Genomic DNA, 21,977 nt, shown 5'->3' on the forward strand with positions numbered 1-21,977 from the left:
GGGCCTGCTGTGTTCATCCAGCCTCACATTTTGTTATCTAGGAATAAACCTGTCTTTTTCTGAATGTCAGGCAGTGACTAGTTGGGTACTATAGGCATCAATGCTTGGACCCCAGCTATTCATAATATTTATTTATTATTTTGATGGGAGAACCAAATGTAATATTCCAAATTTGCAGACAGCACAAAGCTAGGTAGGAGGGTGAGCTGCGAGGAGGATGCATAGATGCTTCAGTGTGAGTTGAATAGGCTGATGACTATGAAACCATCATCGATTGTTACAAAAAACCACCTGGTTCACTAATGTCCTTTAGGGAGGACAATCTGCCATCCTTACTTAGTCTGGCCGATGTGTGACCCCAGACCCACAGCAATGGGGTTAGATTTATAGTTACCCTTTCAAACAGAATATCATCTAACACACCATTCAAGTCTATTCCCGCAGGTGCCTTACCACCTACATGAGGGAAATTGGGTTGGGTAATGATTGCTGGTCTTATCAGCAATGCCCACAGCCACACAATCAATAAAAATATATTTACCGTAAAACTTATTAGTAAGGCTGTTATAACAATGATATTTAAAACAAAACCATGGTGTGATTAGGTAGCGTCAACATGCCTATCGAAAGGAGATATCCTGTTTAACAAAGTTATTTGTGTCTTTTTTGAGGAAGTAACGGGGAACATTCATAAAGGGTAAAAATCGATAGATGTAGACTACTTTGATTTTCAAAAGTCATTTGATGAAGGTGCCATTCAAAGATTGCTCTGCAAGATAAGAGATAGAGACCAACACATTCGTATGAAAAAGGATTAGTTAGCAACACCAGGAAGTAGAGAGTAGGGATAAGTGAGGTTTTTTTTTGATTGGCAAATTGTAAATAGCAGATTGTCACAGGAATCAAAATTCAGGCGTCAACTATTTAAAATTCATTATCAAAGACTTGTATTCAGGGATTGAAAGTTGCCAAGGACACCAAGATTGATAGGAAAATGAGCAGGATACTATTTAAATGGAGAGTGATTGCAGACCAGAGGAATGTGTATATCCAGATGTATAAATCACAAAATATTAGTATTCAGGTACAGCAAATAATTAGAGAGGCCAATCGAATGCGGGTGTTTACTGCAGGAGGGGTAGAATTTAAAAGAAAAGTGATTTACTGTCTCTACATGGCCTAATGAAGTCCATTGAGAGTACTTTGTACAGTTTTGGACAGCTGACTTGAAATAGGATATAATTGAGTTAAAATAGATCAGAGGAGGCTTATTCAAAATTATTCCTGGGATGAGGCATTTATTTTATAAGGAAAGGTTAGACAGGCTTGGACGGTGGAAGAATCCGATGGGATCTTAGAGTCAGAGTCATACAGCTTGGACAGAGGCTGTTTGGCCCATCAGATCCTTGCTAAACATCAAGCACTCATCAGTGCTCATTCCATTTTCTGACATTTGGCTGTACCCTTGTATGCTGTGTCTATTCAAGTGCTGATCTAAATAATTCTTAAGTGTTTAAGGGTTCCCACCTTCACCACCCTCACAAGTAGAGTTCCAGATGCCCACCATCATCTGGAAAATAAAATGTTTTGACAAATACCCTCTAAACTTTCCTGCCCCTGACTTGAAATCCATGCCTTTGTAATTGAGCCCTCTACTAGGGGAGAAGTTCTGTTCCCATCTACCCTGTCTATGCCCCACATAACTTGGTATACCTCAATCAGACACCTCCACCCTAAGCCTTCTCTGCTCAAAGAAAACTACTCCAGCCTGTTCAGTCTCTCATCAGCACAGAATCACTCCAGCCCAGACAACATCCTGGTGAATCTTATCTGCACCCTCTGTAGTGCGACTACAATCTTCCTGTAGTGTGGTGACCAGAACTTCAAGTGCTCCAGCTGTGGTCTAACACTACATACAGCTCCGTCATAATCTCCCTGCTCTTGTATTCAAAGCCTTGACTAAAAGCAAGAATCTCACATGTCACCTTAACCAACTTATGTACCTGTCTAAGTGTGGAGCTGGACATCTCCCCTTCCCTCACTGCATCTCAAAGCCAGCCCAGCTCGTCCCCGCCTCCCTAACCTGTTAGAACATAGAACACTACAGCACAGTACAGGCCCTTCGGCCCTCGATGTTGTGCCGACCTGTCATACCGATCTCAAGCCCATCTAAGCTACACTATTCCATGTACGTCCATATGCTCGTCCAATGGCGACTTAAATGTACCTAAAATTGGCGAATCTACTTCCGTTGCAGGCAAAGCGTTCCATTCCCTTACCATTCTCTGAGTAAAGAAACTACCTCTGACATCTGTCCTATATCTTTCACCCCTCAATTTAAAGCCCCCTCGTGCTCGCCGTCACTATCCTAGGAAAAAGACTCGCCCTATCCACTCTGTCTAACCCTCTGATTATTTCATATGTTTCAATTAAGTCACCTCTCAATCTTCTTCTCTCTAATGAAAACAGCCTCAAATCCCTCAGCCTTTCCTCGTAAGACCTTCCCTCCATACCAGGCAACATTCTAGTAAATCTCCTCTGCACCCTTTCCAAAGCTTCCACATCCTTCTTATAATGCGGTGACCAGAACTGTACACAATACTCCAAGTGCGGCCGCACCAGAGTTTTGTACAGCTTCACCATAACCTCTTGGTTCCGGAACTCGATCCCTCTATTAATAAAAGCTAAAACACTGTATGCCTTCTTAACAGCCCTGTCAACCTGGGTGGCAACTTTCAAGGATCTGTGTACATGGACACCGAGATCTCTCTGCTCATTTACACTACTAAGAATCTTACCATTAGCCCTGTACTTTGCCTTCTGGTTACTCCTACCAAAGTGCATCACCTCACACTTGTCTGCATTAAACTCCATTTGCCACCTCCCAGCCCAGCTCTGCAGCTTATCTATGTCTCTCTGCAATCTACAGCATCCTTCGTCACTATCCACAACTCCACCGACCTTAGTGTCGTCTGCAAATTTACTAACCCATCCTTCTACGCCCTCATCCAGGTCATTTATAAAAATGACAAACAGCAGTGGACCCAACACCGACCCTTGCGGTACACCACTAGTAACTGGTCTCCAGGATGAACGTTTCCCATCAATCACCATCCTCTGTCTTCTTTCAGCAAGCCAATTTCCGATCCAAACTGCTATATCTCCCACAATTCCATTCCTCCGCATTTTGTACAATAGCCTATTGTGGGGAACCTTATCGAACGCCTTGCTGAAATCCATATACACCACATCAACCGGTTTACTCTCATCTACCTGTTTGGTCACCTTCTCAAAGAACTCAATAAGGTTTGTGAGGCACAACCTTCCCTTCACAAAACCGTGCTGACTATCCCTCATCAATTTATTCTTTTCTAGATGATTATAAATCCTATCCCTTTTAACCTTTTCCAACACTTTACCAACAATTGAGGTAAGGCTCACTGGTCTATAATTACCAGGGTTGTCTCTAATCCCCTTCTTGAACAGGGGAACCACATTTGCTATCCTCCAGTCATCTGGCACTATTCCTGTAGACAATGACGAGTTAAAGATCAATACCAAAGGCTCGGCAATCTCCTCCCTGGCTTCCCAGAGGATCCTAGGATAAATCCCATCCGGCCTAGGGGACTTATCTATCTTCACCCTCTGAAGGATTTCTAATACCTCTTCCTTGTGAACCTCAATCCCACCTAGACTAGTAGCCTGTATCTCAGTATTCTCCTCGACAACATTGTCGTTTTCTAGAGTGAATACTGTCGAAAATTATTCATTTAGCGCTTCCCCTATCTCATCTGACTCCACACACAACCTACCACGATTATCCTTGATTGAGCCTAATCTTACTTTCGTCATTCTTTTATTCCTTAAATACCTATAGAAAGGCTTAGGGTTTACCCTGATCCTATCCGCCAACAACTTTTCATGTCTCCTCCTGGCTCTTCTGAGCTCTCTCTTAAGGTCTTTTCTGACTACTTCGTAGCCCTCAAGAACCCTAACTGAGCCTTCACATCTCATCCTAACATAAGCCTCCTTCTTCCTCTTGACCAGAGATTCCACCTCCTTCGTAAACCATGGCTCCCGCACTCTAACAGCTTGCTCCCTGCCTGACAGGTACATACTTATCTAGGACACACAGGAGTTTTTCCTTGAATAACCTCCACGTTTCCAATGTGCCCATCCCCTGCAGTTTCCTTCCCCATTCTATGCTCCCTAAATCTTGTCTAATCTCATCATAATTGCCTTTCCCCCAGCTATAACTCTTGCCCAGTGGTATACACCTATCCCTTTCCATCACTAAAGTAAACATAACAGAATTGTGATCGCTATCACCAAAGTGCTCACCTACTTCCAAATCTAACACCTGGCCAGGCTCATTACCCAGTACCAAATCTAATGTGGCTTCACCCCTTGTTGGCCTGTCTACATACTGTGTCAGGAAGCCCTCCTGCACACACTGGACAAAAACTGACCCATCTATAGTACTCGAACTATAGTCTTCGCAGTCAATATTTGGAAAGTTGAAGTCCCCTATAACAACTACCCTGTCTCTCTCACTCCTATCGAGAATCATCTTTGCTATCCTTTCCTCTACATCTCTGGAACTATTCGGAGGCCTATAGAAAACTCCCAACAGGGTGACCTCTCCTTTCCTGTTTCTAACCTCAGCCCATACTACCTCAGTTGACAAGTCCCCAAACATCCTTTCTGCAACTGTAATACTGTACTTGACCAACAATGCCACACCTCCGCCCCTTTTACCATCTTCTCTGTTCTTACTGAAACATCTAAATCCCGGAACCTGCGACAACCATTCCTGTCCCTGCTCTATCCATGTCTCCGAAATGGCCACAACATCGAAGTCCCAGGTAATAACCCATGCTGCAAGTTCACCCACCTTATTCTGGACGCTCCTGGCATTGAAGTAGACACACTTCAAACCAACTTCTTGCTTGCCGGTGCCATCTTGCTTCCCTGAAACTTCATTTCGGACCACCCTACTCTCAACCTTTTCTACAGTCGAACTACAATTTTGGTGCCCATCCCCCTGCTGAATTAGTTTAAACCCACCCGAACAGCCTTAGCAAATTTCCCCCCCAGGATATCAGTACCCCTCTGGTTCAGGTGAAGACCATCTTGCTTGTAGAGGTCCCACCTACCCCAGAAAGAGCCCCAATTATCCAAGAATCCAAAACCCTCCGACCTGCACCATCCCTGTAGCCATGTGTTCAACTCCTCTCTCTCCCTATTCCTCCCTGTTCTTCCTCTCACCTATCCCCTTCTCCCACCTCAAGCTGCACGTCCATTTCCTACCTACTAACCTCATCCCGCCTCCTTGACCTGTCTGTCCTGCCCGGGCTGACCTATCCCCTCCCTACCTCCCCACCTATACTCTCCTCTCCACCTATCTTCTCCCGTATCCACCTTCAATCCACCTCCCCCTCTACCCCTATTTATTTCAGAATCCTCTCCCCATCCCCCTTTTCTGATGAAGGGTCTAGGCCGGAATCGTCAGCTTTTGTGCTCCTGAGATGCTGCTTGGCCTGCTGTGTTCATCCAGCTCCACACTTTGTTATCTCGGATACTCCAGCATCTGCAGTTCCCATTATCTCTTATGTACCTGTCTTGTTGCTTTCAAGGATCTATGCATATGATTACCAAGGTCCCTCTCATCCTCTGCCCCATCTTACAGTTCGACCATTCATTCTGTACTCCCTTGCCTTGTTAATCATCACAGAATGCATCACTTCATATTTTTCAGGATTAAGCTCCATTTGCTACTGTTGTGTTCACTGACCAACCTGTTGATACCATAAAACAAGGCTATCCTCCTCATTATTCGTCGCACCAATTTTCATGTCATCTGCGAACTTACTGATCATCTCTCCTACACTTGTGTCCAGGTCATTAATGTACACAACAAACAGCAAGGAACACAGTACTGAACGCTGTGATACACCACTGGACAGGGGCTTTCAAGTCAGAAGACCTTTAAGCTCACAAGGCGAGAAGACCACAGGCCACTTGCCACCAAGTCCATTTGGCATCCAATTTGCCAAATTGACCTCTATCGCACGTGTTCTCACCTTCTTAATCAGTGTCCCATGTGAGACATGTCAGAAGGCTCACTGAAGCTCATTTAGATGGTGTCAACTGCATGATTCTTATCTATTCACCTTGCAAAAAAATTCAATCAAATTTGTTACCTTGACTGCCTCATGTCGAAGCCGAGCTGGCCATCCATGATTAATCCTTGCTCCTCCACGTGGAGATTAACTCATTTCCACAGAATATTTTTCTGAGCGTTTCCCTACCACTGATGTTAGACACACCGGCTACTTACTGAAACATATACAGTCCTGTGGGGACCGGATAGAGTGCATCCCGAGAGGATATTTCCTCCCGGGGTCAGGAGAGGGAACACAGTTTAAAACTTAAGAGCTGTCCTTGTTAAGACTATGAGGAAGATTCCTAATCATCCAGAGGATCATTAGTCTGTGGAATTCTATTTCCTCAGCGGAGACTGGGTCCCTGAATTTATCGTTGGCAACTAGACAGATTTGTCCAGGAGAGATAACCGTGTAAAAACAACAGTAATACCTAAATCCAATTTGGTGGTGTGTGGGAGCTCCACTTAGAAATGTACAGGATGGGTCAGAACAGTGCTTGTCATTTGCGAGTTTGACTGGTCTTTCCTTCCAAGGTACAAGGGAGTCGAGGGTGATGTGCGGGGTTGGGGGGGCAGGGTTTACAAAGAAGGGTTTAATTGAGACCGCAATCAAATCGGGCATGACCTTACTGAATGGCAAAGCAGGCTTGAGGGGCTGGATGGCCTACTCTAGCTCCTAAGTCTTACATAGATGCTAATAGATCCATATAATCAACCACAAAAATTTAGAAATTCAGCGATTTGTGCCTTCTCTCAACAAATCGCTCCATGAATCCTTCAAATTGAACACTAATTAATGTGCTTTTAAAAGCTAAAATTACAGGCTGTCAGTCCTGGCTGCATCCAATGTCGACAACGCCAATCTGATTTACTACAACAAATTACCTTGAGATTGCACCTACAGCATTAGCAACACACCCAAAGGTACTTCACAGTGACTATGAGGACATAGCACAGCAGGGATATGACTACAGATGTGGGTCAATGAGGTGGGCAGCAAATGTCAGAGTTTCGGGCTGAGGTGATGGGGCTACCGGTAGAGCGGAGAGATTGAAACTAGGGATGAACAAAAGACCAAATTTATCAGAATTCAGACTTTACTGCATCCTGGAAGCTGGAGGTTACAGAGATTGGGAGGGGGTGTAGGGTGTGGAGGAAGTGACAGAGATAGGGAGGGGTGTAGGGTGTGGAGGAAGTGACAGAGATAGGGAGGGGTGTAGGGTGTGGAGGAGGTGACAGAGATAGGGAGGGGGTGAAGGGGCTAGAGGAGGTGACAGAGATAGGGAGGGGGTGAAGGGGCTAGAGGAGGTGACAGAGATAGGGAGGGGGTGTAGGGTGTGGAGGAAGTGACAGAGACAGGGAGGGGTGTAGGACCTGGAGGAGGTGACCGAGACAGGGAGGGCTGTAGGGTGTGGAGGAAGTGACAGAGATAGGAAGGGGGTGTAGGACCCGGAGGAGGTGACAGAGATAGGGAGGGGGTGTAGGGGATGGAGGAGGTGACAGAGATAGGGAGGGGGTGTAGGACCTGGAGGAGGTGACCGAGACAGGGAGGGCTGTAGGGTGTGGAGGAAGTGACAGAGATAGGAAGGGGGTGTAGGACCCGGAGGAGGTGACAGAGATAGGAAGGGGGTGTAGGGGCTGGAGGAGATGACAAAGATAGGGAGGGGGTGTAGGGTGTGGAGGAAGTGACAGAGATAGGAAAGGGGTGTAGGGGATGGAGAAGGTGACAGAGATTGGGAGGGGGTGTAGGACCCGGAGGAGGTGACAGAGATAGGGAGGGGGTGTAGGGGATGGAGGAGGTGACAGAGATAGGGAGGGGGTGAAGGGGCTAGAGGAGGTGACAGAGATAGGGAGGGGGTGAAGGGGCTGGAGGAGGTGACTGAGATAGGGAAGGGTATAGGGTGTGGAGGAAGCGACAGAGATAGGGAGGGGTATAGGGTGTGGAGGAAGTGACAGAGATAGGAAAGGGGTGTAGGGGATGGAGGAGGTGACAGAGATTGGGAGGGGGTGTAGGGGATGGAGGAGGTGACAGAGATTGGGAGGGGGTGTAGGGCCTGGAGGAGGTGACAGAGATAGGGAGGGGGTGTAGGGGATGGAGGAGGTGACAGAGATAGGAAGGGGGTGAAGGGGCTGGAGGAGGTGGCAGAGATTGGGAGGGGTTGTAGAACCTGGAGGAGGTGACCGAGACAAGGAGGGGTGTAGGGTGTGGAGGAAGTGACAGAGATAGGAAGGGGGTGTAGGGGATGGAGGAGGTGACGGAGATAGGGAGGGGGTGTAGGGGCTGGAGAAAGTGACTGAGATAGGGAGGGGTATAGGTTGTGGAGGAAGCGACAGAGATAGGGAGGGGTGAAGGGGCTGGAGGTGGTGACCAAGATAGGGAGGGGTGTACGGTCTGGAGGAGGTGACAGAGATAGGGAGGGGGTGTAGGGTGTGGAGGAAGTGACAGAGATAGGGAGGGGTATAGGGTGTGGAGAAAGCGACAGAGATAGGGAGGGGTATAGGGTGTGGAGAAAGCGACAGAGATAGGGCGGGGTGTAGGGGCTGGAGGGAGTGATAGAGATAGGGTGGGGTGTAGGGGCTGGACGAGGTGACCGAGATGGGGAGGGGTGTAGGGCCTGGAAGAGGTGACAGAGATAGGGAGGAGGTGAAGGGGCTAGAGGAGGTGACAGAGATTGGGAGGGGGTGTAGGGGATGGAGGGGGGGTGACAGAGATAGGGAGGGGCTGTAGGGGCTGGAGGGAGTAGGAGATGGGGAAGGGCAAGACCATAGATGTATTTAAAATCTGAAGCACACAATAAAACAAATAAGTTATGGATTGATGAGTAAATAACTGTAACGTGATTTTATGATTGGGAAATTTTGGAATTTGATTGAGACTGCAGGTCATGGTACTTTCATTGCACGGGTAACCCAGGGACCCAGGCAAAGGAGACATGGGGTCAGACCCCTTTCCCAGAGAGTCTGATGGAATTTAAATTCAAGTAGCAAGTCCAGAATTAGAAGCCAGTTTCAGTGATGGTGACCATGAAACTACCAATTGTTGTAAAACCCACCTGGTGCATTGAATGTCTTTCACGGAAGAAAATCTACAATTCTTTTCTATTCTAGCCCACACGACCCACTGCAACGGGATTGACCCTCAGCTGCCCTTTGAAATGGGAGAGCAAATCGCACGTTGCAAGGGCAAATGGAGTTGAGCAAGAAATGATGGCCTTGCTGGTGATGCCCATGAAACGCGAGATGAATAATTTTACACTTATTTGTACAAATGCTGTAGTTGCTTCATTGATACAAAGCTCTAGCTTCAACGTTAGAACTGCTGGGAACAGTTCCAAACTAACGAAGGTCAACGTAGGACTGATACAGTTCTTTTCACTGAGACCTCTTCATCCACATGAGCCAGCTGTAAACCGTACTTCAGCCATTACTTCCATAAATAGCACAGAGCTCTCCCCAGTCCACATGTCTAACACTGAATTGTTTAAATCAATATCAGTGCAAACAACAAGATGATGTGGTCATCGTGATAGTGCTGTTGTGGGATCTTACTGTGCAGTGATAGGCTGCCATCTTTCTCCACAATCACAACCGTGACAATGTATCATTACAGTTCCATTGGATATAAAGGCCTTCAGATGCTACACAAATGCAAAAATGCAACATCCAGACCAGAAAGCATCAGCTATTCCCTGTCACAGCCACTTTGCAACAGCAACTTCCATTGCTACATAAACTCACAGACTTGTTCTAACTGAGATAACAAGGTGCCGAGTTGGATGAACACAGCAGGCCAAGCAGCAGAGGAGCAGGAAGGCTGACGTTTCAGGCCTAGGCCCACTTGCTATAACTATTGTGTTGTCCAGTTTATTGCAATCCTAGTTACAAAGGCAGTGGAGGCTGATTGTTTTTAAAACCTGGTTTGCACAGAAATGATTTGTCTCTGTGCTCAGTGCGAGAAATTTTAATCGAAACACCTTCCAGGAAGGCCGTGTGATTTGAACTCTTACTTGTTGGTACTGTTTCCAAGTGTGTCCGTGTGGCAGTTGTCCCTGTCACAGTGTGAATTGCAAACGTACTGAATTGCAATATCCACCTACATCTATTCACATGGTGTGTGGTTCTTGAAGCTATCAATTACCTTCAGGGAATTTTATAGTTGAGCCATAACACAATAGCGTGTCAAGTCAGATCTTCCTGCTTACTACTGAATTAAAGAAAGTCTTTGCAAGGATTAGGACTACGATACTGACATTAAAGCCATTCTTTTTCCTCTGTTGCTCTCAGCTGATTGATGATACAGATTTGCAAGTATGATACCAGAACAAACAGGAGCAACTCTGAGTAAAGACTAAACAACCTCGGTTTCTCTAATAAATTGCATCTGAGGAAAACTGCTGGAAGTAATTAAAAATGAGGAGGGTCTGATTTGTTCTTTGGACATGGGCATCTCTGGTCGGGCCAATGTTTATTGCCCATCCCTAATTGCCTTGGAGACAATGGTGAGCGAGCTTTCTCCACAGATGGCTGCAGTCCTAGTTTTTAAAGATCACTCACAGGAAGTTCCCGCATGTTGACTGATGGAGAGTCTAAAACCAGGGGCCATAAATATGCAATAGTCACTAATAAATACAACAGGGAGTTTGGAACACAGCTGGAAAATGGTGAGAACATGAAATTGTTACAACAGCATTATTGAGGGGAATAATATTTATAAGTCTAATGGAGAAGCCGAATAAACTCATGTAGGAGAAAGAAATAGATGGGTATGCTGATAGGGAGAGATGAAATATGATTGGAGGAGGGTTGAGCAGAGTATAAATAATTTGGCTGAATGGCCTGTTTCTCTGCTATAAATCCTAAATCATTCTATTTGCTAACTGAAATCTGCTTCTTAGCTCATCCACATTGTACAATGTCATTTATAACTCCAAATGCTGTCTGTTGCAGAAATTTGTAAATTTCTTTCTTAAAACTTCCCTCAACCACATATATCCTGTTCAAACACCTAGACTGTCCTACATCAGTCACCTTTCTGTTCAAATATATTGTTTAAATGGCTTATATAGGGGACAGCTCAGATATTATGGGCTGCAGGATTCTGCACAGCAGGAGGCTTGTGATTCCAAATTCTATCTAAATTGCCAGCTCAAATTTTCTTCAGTACAACATGTGCCCTCTGGCTATCCAATTTTGTGAGGGTCCCTTCCAGAGTGTACACTAATCAGACTTGTGTTTCTTTAACATTCAACACCTCAAAACAAACAATGTTCCCTAGCATCAAAGGATGTAATCAAACTTTGGTTATGTGAATATTGTGCAACCTATTGCACAGAATAGGTCACTCGGCCCAACTCATCTGTGCTGGCCTCTATGTTCTGTATTATTCACTCTTTATCCCAGCTCATCTCATCCTGTCAATATAGCCTTCTGTTCCTTCCTCCCTTGTGTTCATCTAGGTTTGACTCAAGTGCAACTGTAGACTTTGATGATTCAAGTGCTGTGAGTTCTACTTTCTGTGTAAAGACATATCTCCTGATGTTCCTATTGGATTTATTAGTCACTATCTTAAATGACGACCCTTAATTTTGAGCTTCCCACCAAGTGAAAATATCTTCTCTGTAACTAGCCTAATGACCCTTTGTGGAATCGTAAAGATCTCAATCAGGTCAATTCTTATAATTTTTTCTGTTTGAATTAATCTTACTTGGATCTTCCCAACTGTTAATTTTCTGAGCTCCCCATGCTAGGCGCAGATTAGGCCAGCACTGCTATTTCTGTGAATGAACTAAATAATGCAAAGCAGTTGGTTTGGTTTTTTCTGCCTTTATTACTCATCAGTGTTTATTATGTGTAAATTGGCTGTTAGCATGCTTCAAAAGCACCCAACTGTCTAAAACAGTTTGGGGATTTTCTGAAATAACAAAGTGTGGAGCTGGATGAACACAGCAGGCCAGGCAGCATCTCATCTGCAGCTCCCATTATCTTTGGGGATTTTCTGAAGTTGTGAAAGGTATCACTTAAGAGCAAGATCTTTCTTTCAGGTATTTCCCAACTTCTACTTCTTATAAAAACCTCTGGATATTCATCATACGTAGGTATTTTCCAAAAACCAAAAGTACTGGAGAAACTCAGCATGTCTGGCAACATCTGTGGAGAAGGAAACAGAGCTAATGATTCAAGTCCTGTGGCTCTCCTTCAAAACTTAACTACTGGACTCGAAATATTAACTCTGTTTCTCTCTCCACAGATGCTGCCAGACCTGCAGAGTTTCTCCAGGATTCTCCGTGTTCTTTCCGATTTCGAACATGCATAGTATTTTGCTTTTATTATTTTTATTTTATCACTTCCATTTCTTCCTTAAGCCTCTGTGAAGTTCTTCAGATTTTTCTGTTTAACAGTTCTATGCATATGTAAGTTGTCCTGATGTCATCAACCAAATTCACTCACTTATCAAAAAACCTAAATAACATGGGACTTTGGGATTTATGCCACTCAGAGCGCTCTGGGACTTCTCAAAACAAACAAGATCAGAAATTTCGGAGAAACCCGGCAGTCTGGCAGTGTGTGTGAAGGGAGAGACAGATTGGTACGGCTCAAAAATTACTGAAGGAGAGTCATACCAGACTCAAAATGTTAACTCTGTTTCTAACATTGCCAGACCTGCTGAGTTTCTCCAACACTGTGTTTACCAGCTTCCACAGTATTTAGCTTTTATTTGCAGGAATATTCAATTCCTTCCTGGATACTTTCAGGGATGTGGAACACTGTTTTCTGATTTTAAAAATGACTAGCATCACTCAAGCTCAGACATCCACAGGCACTTTAAAAGGAAATTACGTACCTTTGAAGACATCCCTGTTATAATGCAGGCAACACAGCTCACAATTTGTGCAAAACGAGCTCCCAGGCCGATAATAGAACAGTGACCAAGATAACGGCATATTTTAGTTATTGGCTGCGGGGTAAAACTGGTTACCAGGAGAATTACCCTGCTCTTCTTGGACCTTCTGTGCCCATTGTAGGGGGCAAACAAGGACTTGGTTCATCATATCATCGGCAAGCTGGCACTGTTGACAGTGCAGCACCCCCCGAACACTGCAGTGGGAGATGTCAACATTGTTACTGTGCTTGGATTTTTTTGGAGTCGGACTTGAAATCCCATTCCGAATCGGAAGCGACAGTGCTACCTATTGAGCCACATCACCCTTTCCAAGGCTGTGACTATGCTCCAGCCGCAGCTTCACACCAACTTCATTACAAACCAGGAGTTAATCTGATCTGTGTAGCACAATGAGAACCTGTCTCACTTCACTATGGGTTCAAACTGTACCTACATTGGATCAAAGCCAATCCATCAGGGATACAAGACTTCCCAGCACATGCCTGGAGAATTTTGGTGACCACATTTTCATCCTAAATCTTGAACTTCAGAAGATTGTGGATGCTGGAAATCGACAACTTGGAATGTCAACTGTTCCCTTCGCCACAAATGGTGACTGACCTGCTGAGTGTTTCCACCAATCTCTGTTCATTAACATGTTTAATTTCATGTCCTGATAAGTGAAATTGGTTTAATGAATAAGTACATTAAACATGTGGGTATCCTGTGATGTGACTGTCATCTGTGATTTGATTGAGACTCTACCAGAAGTTTGGAACAAGAGCAATTCTAGGCAGAAATGTCTGCTGCTAGATCACCAGTTTGTTAATAAATATTGTTGATGTCCGACCCAAACAAGTCTGAATACACTGTAAGACCATAAGAAGTAGGAACAGGATTTGGCCATTTGGTCCCTTGAGCCTGCTGTACCATTAATTGGATCGTGACTGATCCAACATTCCTCACACCTATTTTCCTGCCCTTTCCCTGTAGCTGATCAAGAATCTATTGATCTCAGCCTTAAATAGACACAACGACTCTGCCCCCACTGCTGTCTGTGGCAAGGAGTTCCAAAGACTCACAACCCTCTGAGAAAAGAAATTCCTCTTCATCTCAGTCTTAAATTGGTGCCCCTTTATTCTGAGACTGTGCCCTCTGGTCCTAGACTCTCCCATGACGTGAAACGTCATCTCAGCATTAACCCTGTCCAGCTCCTTAAGAATCTGATATATTACTAAAATGCTGTTTGATAAGATTTCTGTCAATTTCCCTTCATTGTGTCAGTCAGTACCTACACAGAGGTTCTTTTTACAAACACTGCTTTCTCATCATCGTTCCACTCATTCCTCCTGTGTTACTTTTGTTGAGTGACTTGCTGTCACCTTATCTTTTCTTTAACAATTCTAGCTGAAACCAAAACCATTGTTTGCCCCTCATTTTCCATTCTGGGAAAGGGCCCAGCCTACTTTCTCGCCTCATGCGCTCTCTCTTCAGATTGACAAACCGGCTGATTGTTTCGAGTAGTTCCTGTTTTCAGTTTCAAACAACTGGAGGGTTGGTAACTAATCCTTGTAATCATAAAACAAACAAGAGGTAGACACAGTGGAGAAAGAAAGTTTGACTAGAATGATACCAGAATGGAGAGGTTCTCCTTCCATGGGAGGGAGTATACAGGGCTGACTGCCTTTCCTATGAGGGGTGTGTTTCTGACTGAGATTATTAATAGGTTTGATAGGGTAAAGTTAGAGACCAAGTCTCACGTGGGTGACACCAGAACAAGGGACTATTGATGTTAGATTAGATTTATCAATGACAATCAGGAATTCAGGCAAAACTTCTTTGCCCCCAGAGACTGGGGAGAATGTGGAACTTGATACCACGTGTGGTGGTTGAGGTAAACAGCGCAGTTATTATTTAAGAGGAAGCTGGATAAACACACAAGGGAGAAAGGAACAGAAGAAGAAGATACAGGATGAGCGAAACAACAAAGAGTGAGAGCAGAGATAGTACGAACTGCAAATGCTGGAGAATCTGAGATAACAAACTGTGGAGCTGGATGAATACAGCAGGCCAAGCAGCATTTCTGAAGAAGGGTCTAGGCCTGAAACATCAGCCTTCCTGCTCCTCTGATGCTACTTGGCCTGCTGTGTTCATCCAGCACTATGCCTTGTTATCAAAGAGTGAGAGCAGACTTGTCTGAAGCATAAACACCAATATGTTGGGCCAAATGGCCTGTTACTCTGCTGTACATTCCACTTAATAATTTGGAATCAACCAGATACACATATGTGCAGTTTTAACAAATATTACCTCAAAACAAATTATTTTGGGACAGGATTTTGAATTAACTCAAGAGGTGACACTCTCAACTGATACAATTGAATGAGTGTGTTTTCCCAGTTACAGAGGAATCACAGAGGGTCCAGCATTTCAGCAGTTTAACATCTGCGCTGTTTTCAATGGCAAAATAAAATGAACATTTTGAAGGAGAATTGGAGATAATTATCTGTACAATATAGAACAAGAACTGGAATCCATCATCAAAACTTTACAGCGTTCTTCTAATGCAGTGGTAGTGCCCCTACCTCTGAGCCAGGAGAAACCAAAAGTACTGCGGGTGCTGTGAATCAGGAACAAAAACAGAAATTGCTGGAAAAACTCGGCAGGGCTGGCAGCATCTGTGAGGAAAAAAATCAGAGTTAACGTTTCTGGACCAGGGACCCTTCCTGAAAACTGGGTTAACTCTTGATTTTTCTTCACAGATGCTGCCGGACCTGCTGAGTTTTTTTTTCCTGAGCCAGGAGACCCAGGTTCAAGTCCTACCTGCTCCAAAAATGTGTCACAGTATCTCTAAACAGGTAGATCAGAAAATAGAACAGAGAGCCCCTGCAGCAATGGATGCTTGGCGCCTATCACTGAGGTGTCGCTGTTACTAAGGAGGAAGCAATTAATTCATCTCAAAACAGAAATTCACTGAAGAGGAGTCATCAACGCTGTTTCCCTCTTCACGCAGACCTGCGGAGTTTCTCCAGCATTCTCTGCCCTTCTTCCAGATTTCCAGCATCTGCAGCGTTTGGCTTTCATCCACAGGTTATGTCTAATCCCCGAGAGTTTGTTTTTCCCTTAATGAAATTGACAATAAACCATCGGCAATTTGAATTATTCAGTCATTGGGGCACCCCGACTCGGGAAGGGGACGGGGGCGGGGTGCCCGTGATTTATTTTGGGAACGATGAGAGATCTTGCGCTTTAAACACAGCATCGCAGGCCTGAAAGTGACACGTTGGTAGATTGACAGAAATGACAGTAGTTCACTCTTCGGGAATTCTAATCGGTGGAGAGTCCCCTGTACAGAGCATGATGCCACACAGAGGGGTGTCCCAAAGGTTAATGGATAGCAAACTGAACAGGAAAGCTGATTACAGCTGTCTATTACAGATGAATTCATCGTTACTTTACAGAAGAAAGAGAAACTTTCCCGATTTCTCAAAAAGTTGACCAGAACATCCTGAAACTGACACACCAGCAGAAATTTTCAAGGAGAAAAAATACACTTAATTACAACATAGAACGTATCCTCCGCCTCCAACAGACAACAGTAATATAAGAAACACACAGATTTGTAATGCAGAAGGAAGCTCCAGACTCACTCGAGTTCGGACAGTCCATCCTCCTGCTCCTCGGCCCAGTCTCTGGATAGCTGCACATTCAGGGAACTGTCCATCTCCTTCAGGGAGAGCTCTGTCCCATCAGTCAGTCCCCCTTTCTCTCTATCTCTCTCTGCCCGAGACCTCCACAACCAAGCAGTACGCTCCTCACACAAACCCTCGCTGACTCTCCAAACAGAACAAATTAACAGGAACTTTCAAGCTGCTCCTCCCACCCCACCTCCTCTGATTGCGTTCTGCTGCACCCTGGGACCTGTAGTGAGGAATGCAGCTGATGAGGAAGTGTAACAGAGAAGGAAAAGGAAGCGAGTCACGCCTACACGGACCCTCATCAGCAGCTGTCCTTTCTCCCAGGCTGACCATTACCCACTCCTTCAACCAACTCTCTGGGCTCCATCTCTACTTATCCATTTACTCCTATACACCCCTGTCTCCATCCCATCTTCAGCACCTTTCCCCGGCTACACTCAGTTCTGAGGAAGGGTCACAGCACCCGAAACGTTAACCCTGTTTCTCTGCACAGACCTGCCGAGCTTTTCCAGCAATTTCTGTTTTGTGTTTCCGATTTACGGCGTCAGGAGGTTTCTGCTTTCTGAAAATTCTCATCCCGGTTTTCAAACCCCACCGTCGTCTCGATTCTATCCCTGTCACCCGCTTCCAGCCCTTACACCCCCTCCCAGTCTCTGCGCCCCCCCCCAGCCCTTACACCCCCTCCCTGTCTCTGCGCCCCCCCCCAGCCCTTACACTCCCTCCCTGTCTCTGTCACCCCCCTCCAGCCCTGACAACCCCACACTGTTTCTGTCACCCCCTCCCTATCTCTGTCACGTCCTCCAGCCCCTGCACCCCCTCCCTAACTCTCTCCCCTCCTTCAGCCCCGACACCCCCTCCTGATCTCTGTCACCCCTCCAGTCCTTACACCCCCTCCCAATCTGTCACCCCTTCCCGTCCCTACATCTCTGCCTCTCTCTCTTACACCTCCTCCAGCCCCTACACCCCCTCCCCAACTCTGCCTCTCTCTCTTACACCCCCTCCCGCCCCTACACCCCCTCCCCAACTCTGCCTCTCTCTCTTACACCCCCTCCCGCCCCTACACCCCCTTCTGCCCCCTCCCCATCTCTGCCCCCTCCTCATCTCTGCCCCCTCCTCCAGCGCCTACACCCCTCCCTATCTCTGTAACCTCCTCCAGCCTGTACACCCCCTCCCTATCTCTGTCACCTCCTCCAGCCCCTACACCCCCTCCCTATCTCTGTCACCTCCTCCACCCCCGTCACCCCCTCCACCCCATCTCTGTCACCCCCTCCACCCCCTCCACCCCCTCCCTGTCACCCCCTCCCTATCTGTCACCCCCTCCCTATCTGTCACCCCCTCCAGCTTCTACACCCTCTCCCTATCTCTGTCACCTCCTCCAGCCCCTACACCCCCTCTCTATCTCTGTCACCTCCTCCAGCCTCTACACCCTCTCCTTATCTCTGTCACCTCCTCCAGCCCCTACACCCCCTCCCTATCGCTGTCACCTCCTCCAGCCCCTACACCCCCTCCCTATCTGTCACCCCCTCCCTATCTGTCACCCCCTCCCTATCTGTCACCCCCTCCAGCTTCTACACCCTCTCCCTAACTCTGTCACCTCCTCCAGCCCATACACCCCCTCTCTATCTCTGTCACCTCCTCCAGCCCCTGTGCCCCTCTCTGTCTCTGTCACCTCCTCCAGCCCCCACCCCCTCCTTATCTCTGTCACCTCCTCCAGCCTCTACACCCTCTCCTTATCTCTGTCACCTCCTCCAGCCCCTACACCCCCTCCCTATCGCTGTCACCTCCTCCAGCCCCTACACCCCCTCCCTATCTGTCACCCCCTCCCTATCTGTCACCCCCTCCAGCTTCTACACCCTCTCCCTAACTCTGTCACCTCCTCCAGCCCATACACCCCCTCTCTATCTCTGTCACCTCCTCCAGCCCCTGTGCCCCTCTCTGCCTCTGTCACCTCCTCCAGCCCCTACACCCCCTCCCTATCTCTGTCACCTCCTCCAGCCCCTACACCCCTCCTTATCTCTGTCACCTCCTCCAGCCCCCAGCCACTCCCTATCTCTGTCACCACCTCCAGCCCCTACATCCCCTCCCTATCTCTGTCCTCCCCCAGCCCCTACACTCCTCCCTGTCTCTGTCACCTCCTCCAGCCCCAACCCCCTCCTTATCTCTGTCACCTCCTCCAGCCTCTACACCCTCTCCTTATCTCTGTCACCTCCTCCAACCCCTACACCCCCTCCCTATCTCTGTAACCTCCGCCAGCCCTTGCACTCCCTCCTTATCTCTGTCACCTTCTCCAGCCACTACACCCCCTCTCTATCTCTGTCACCCCCTCCAGCCCCCTACACCCCCTCCCTATCTCTATCACCACCTCCAGCCCCCTACACCCCCTCCCTATCTCTGTCACCCCCTCCATCCCCTACACCTCCTCCCTATCTCTATCACCCCCTCCAGCCCCTACACCCCCTCCCTATCTCTATCACCCCCTCCAGCCCCTACACCCCCTCCATATCTCTATCACCCCCTCCAGCCCCTACACCTCCTCCAGCCCCTACACCCCTCCTTATCTCTGTCACCTCCTCCAGCCCCCAGCCACTCCCTATCTCTGTCACCACCTCCAGCCCCTACATCCCCTCCCTATCTCTGTCCTCCCCCAGCCCCTACACCCCTCCCTGTCTCTGTCACCTCCTCCAGCCCCCACCCCGTCCTTATCTCTGTCACCCCCTCCAGCCCCTACACCCCATCCCTATCTCTGTCACCCCCTCCAGCCCCTACACCCCCTCCCTATCTCTGTCACCTCATACAACCTTCCAGATCTCTGCGCTATCCCATTTTGACCTTGAGGATATCCAGTGCTGCGCAATTGGAGGCTATTGTTTCAGCTTCCAAGTCCAGACTCTGGGATTCCCTCCCTGAAGCTCACCTATTCTTTGCGTCGATCTCATTTTCACCTCAATCTTTGATTAAGCTGTAGGCTGCCTGATGGAATATTGCTGAAATATGTGGTCAGCGTCTACCCTTGCTTTACAACCTCCCTGTGCAGAAACTTGTGGTGTTTTATTATGTCGAGGGTCAATGTAAATATAAGTTGTTATTGTTTCAACATGTACAAATATTGTCGTGGTGTCACTTAAAGCTCCTGCTGCAAAAGCTCAAAGAGAAATTGTGCGTCCATTAAATGAATTGTTTGGTGTATTTGAATTTGTTTTTCAGGAGTTTTTTTTTATTATTTAAAACATTTTGGATGTGAGAAAGGCTATTTCATCTTGGTGGATTGAAGCAGGTGCGACAGATCCCACAGGAATATAAACATACAGGAGTAGCCATTCAGTCTGTCAATCTGATTTCAACATTCAAGAAAAGCATTACTGAATGGACTGTAACTTCAACTCCACATTCCCAGTAAGGCCCTGATAATATTGTGTAATCATCAGCAAACATCCCTATTTCTGACCTTATGGTGGAGGGAGAGTCATTGAAGAAGCAGCAGAAGATGGTTGGGCCTAGGACACCACCCTGAGGAACTCCTGCAGAGATGTCCTAGAGCTGAGATGACTGACCCCAACAACCACGACCATTTTCCCATCTGTCAGGTCTGACTCCAACCATCGCAGAGATTTCCCATAGACTCCAGTTTTGTTAGGACTCTTCAATACCATACTCGGTCAAATGTGGCCTTGACGTCAAGATCTGTTCTTCTCTCCTCACCTCTGGAATTCTGTTCTTTTGTCCATGTTTGAACAAAGGCTGGAATGAGGTCAGGAGCTGAGTGGCCCTGGTGGAACCCAAACTGGGCATCACTGAGCAGGTTATTGCTGAGCAGGTGCTGCTTGATATCACTGTTACTGACACCTTCCATTGAGAATAGACCAATGGGGCAGTAATTGGCCAGGTTCTTTGTGCGTACAGGATGTACCTGGGAAATCTTTCATATTGTTGGACAGATACCAATGTTATTGCTGGAACATCCTGGCTAGGGATGTGGCATGTTCTGCAGCTCACATCCTCTCAACTATGGATGGAATGTTATCAGGGCTCATAGCTTTTGCAGTTTTCAGTGCCTCAAGCCATCTCTTGATATCACGTGGAGTGAATTAAAATGGATGAAGACTGGCATCTATCATGCTGGGGATCTCTGGAAGAGAATGAGATGGATCATCCACTCGGCACTTCTGGCTGAAGATTGCTGCAAATACTTCAGCCTTATCTTTTGCACTGATGTGCTGGGCTCTTCCGTCATTAGGGATGGGGATATTTGTGGAACCTCCTCCTCCAGTGAGTTGTTTAATTGTCCACCATCATTCACAACTGGATGTGACAGGACTGCAGAGCTTAGATCTGATCCGTTGGTTGTGGAATCACTTCGCCCTGTCTAACACTCAAATTCTACCAACTGCTGAGGTCGGATTCAGACCCCTGTCCACAGTGCATTTCCACAGTCTCTGGATTACAAAATGACCCGATCATCATCTTCCCCATGATTAAACACTCTACTAGGGATTTGTCCACAATAAACTACTTTCTCCACTGCCCAATTATTATAGAATAGTAAATATTTTTAAAAGAAGGAAGTTGAAGAGGAAGTTTTTAATGTTGGACGGTTGACCAGTGAGCCCCACGGCGACATTGCATGTTCTGTATAATTGAAGTTGTCAATTCTAGCTGGTCATAGCCTTGGAGGTGATGGTTATTTTTTTCATGGTATGTGAGTGGTGCTGGCAAAAGGCCAGCACATGTTATCCATCCCTAGTTGCCCTCAGGGAGGTGGTGGTGAGCCTCTTTGAACTACTGCAGTCCATCTGGGGCAGGTATGCTCATATTAGCGATCACATGGACCCTTAATAACCCCCACCTCCCAGAACACCACACCCCTCCATTGGCATTTCAGGAGCACAAAAGCTGACATTTCAGGCCTAGACCCTACATCAGAAAAGGGGTATGGGGAGAGGGTTCTGAAATAAATTGGGAGAGGGGGGAGGCGGACCGAAGATGGATAGAGGAGAAAATAGGTGGAGAGGAGAGTATAGGTGGGGAGGTAGGGAGGGGATATGTCAGTCCGGGGAGGACGGACTGGTCAAGGAGGCGGGATGAGGTGGTAGGTAGGAAATGGGGGTGTGGCTTGAGGTGGGAGGAAGGGATGGGTGAGAGGAAGAACAGGTTAGGGAAGCGGAGACAGGCTGGGCTGGTTTTGGGATGCAGTGGGGGAAGGGAAGATTTTGAAGCTTGTGAAGTCCACATTGAT

General features: G+C 46.8%; 1 protein-coding gene across 1 annotated transcript in view; it reads right to left on the bottom strand.

Annotated features, from left to right (window-relative positions):
• dapp1 (dual adaptor of phosphotyrosine and 3-phosphoinositides) overlaps window positions 1-16,936 on the bottom strand; it is a 62,359-nt gene extending 45,423 nt beyond the window's left edge. Inside the window, exon 1 of the mRNA XM_048531403.2 lies at window positions 16,697-16,936. Within this exon, the coding sequence (XP_048387360.1) occupies window positions 16,697-16,770 (74 nt within the window). The 5' untranslated portion in view covers window positions 16,771-16,936. The remainder of the gene's footprint in view (window positions 1-16,696) is intronic.
• Window positions 16,937-21,977: the final 5,041 nt, after the last annotated feature.

The sequence above is a fragment of the Stegostoma tigrinum genome, chromosome 1 (assembly GCF_030684315.1).
Source record: "Stegostoma tigrinum isolate sSteTig4 chromosome 1, sSteTig4.hap1, whole genome shotgun sequence".
NCBI classification, from domain to species: Eukaryota; Metazoa; Chordata; class Chondrichthyes; order Orectolobiformes; family Stegostomatidae; genus Stegostoma; species Stegostoma tigrinum.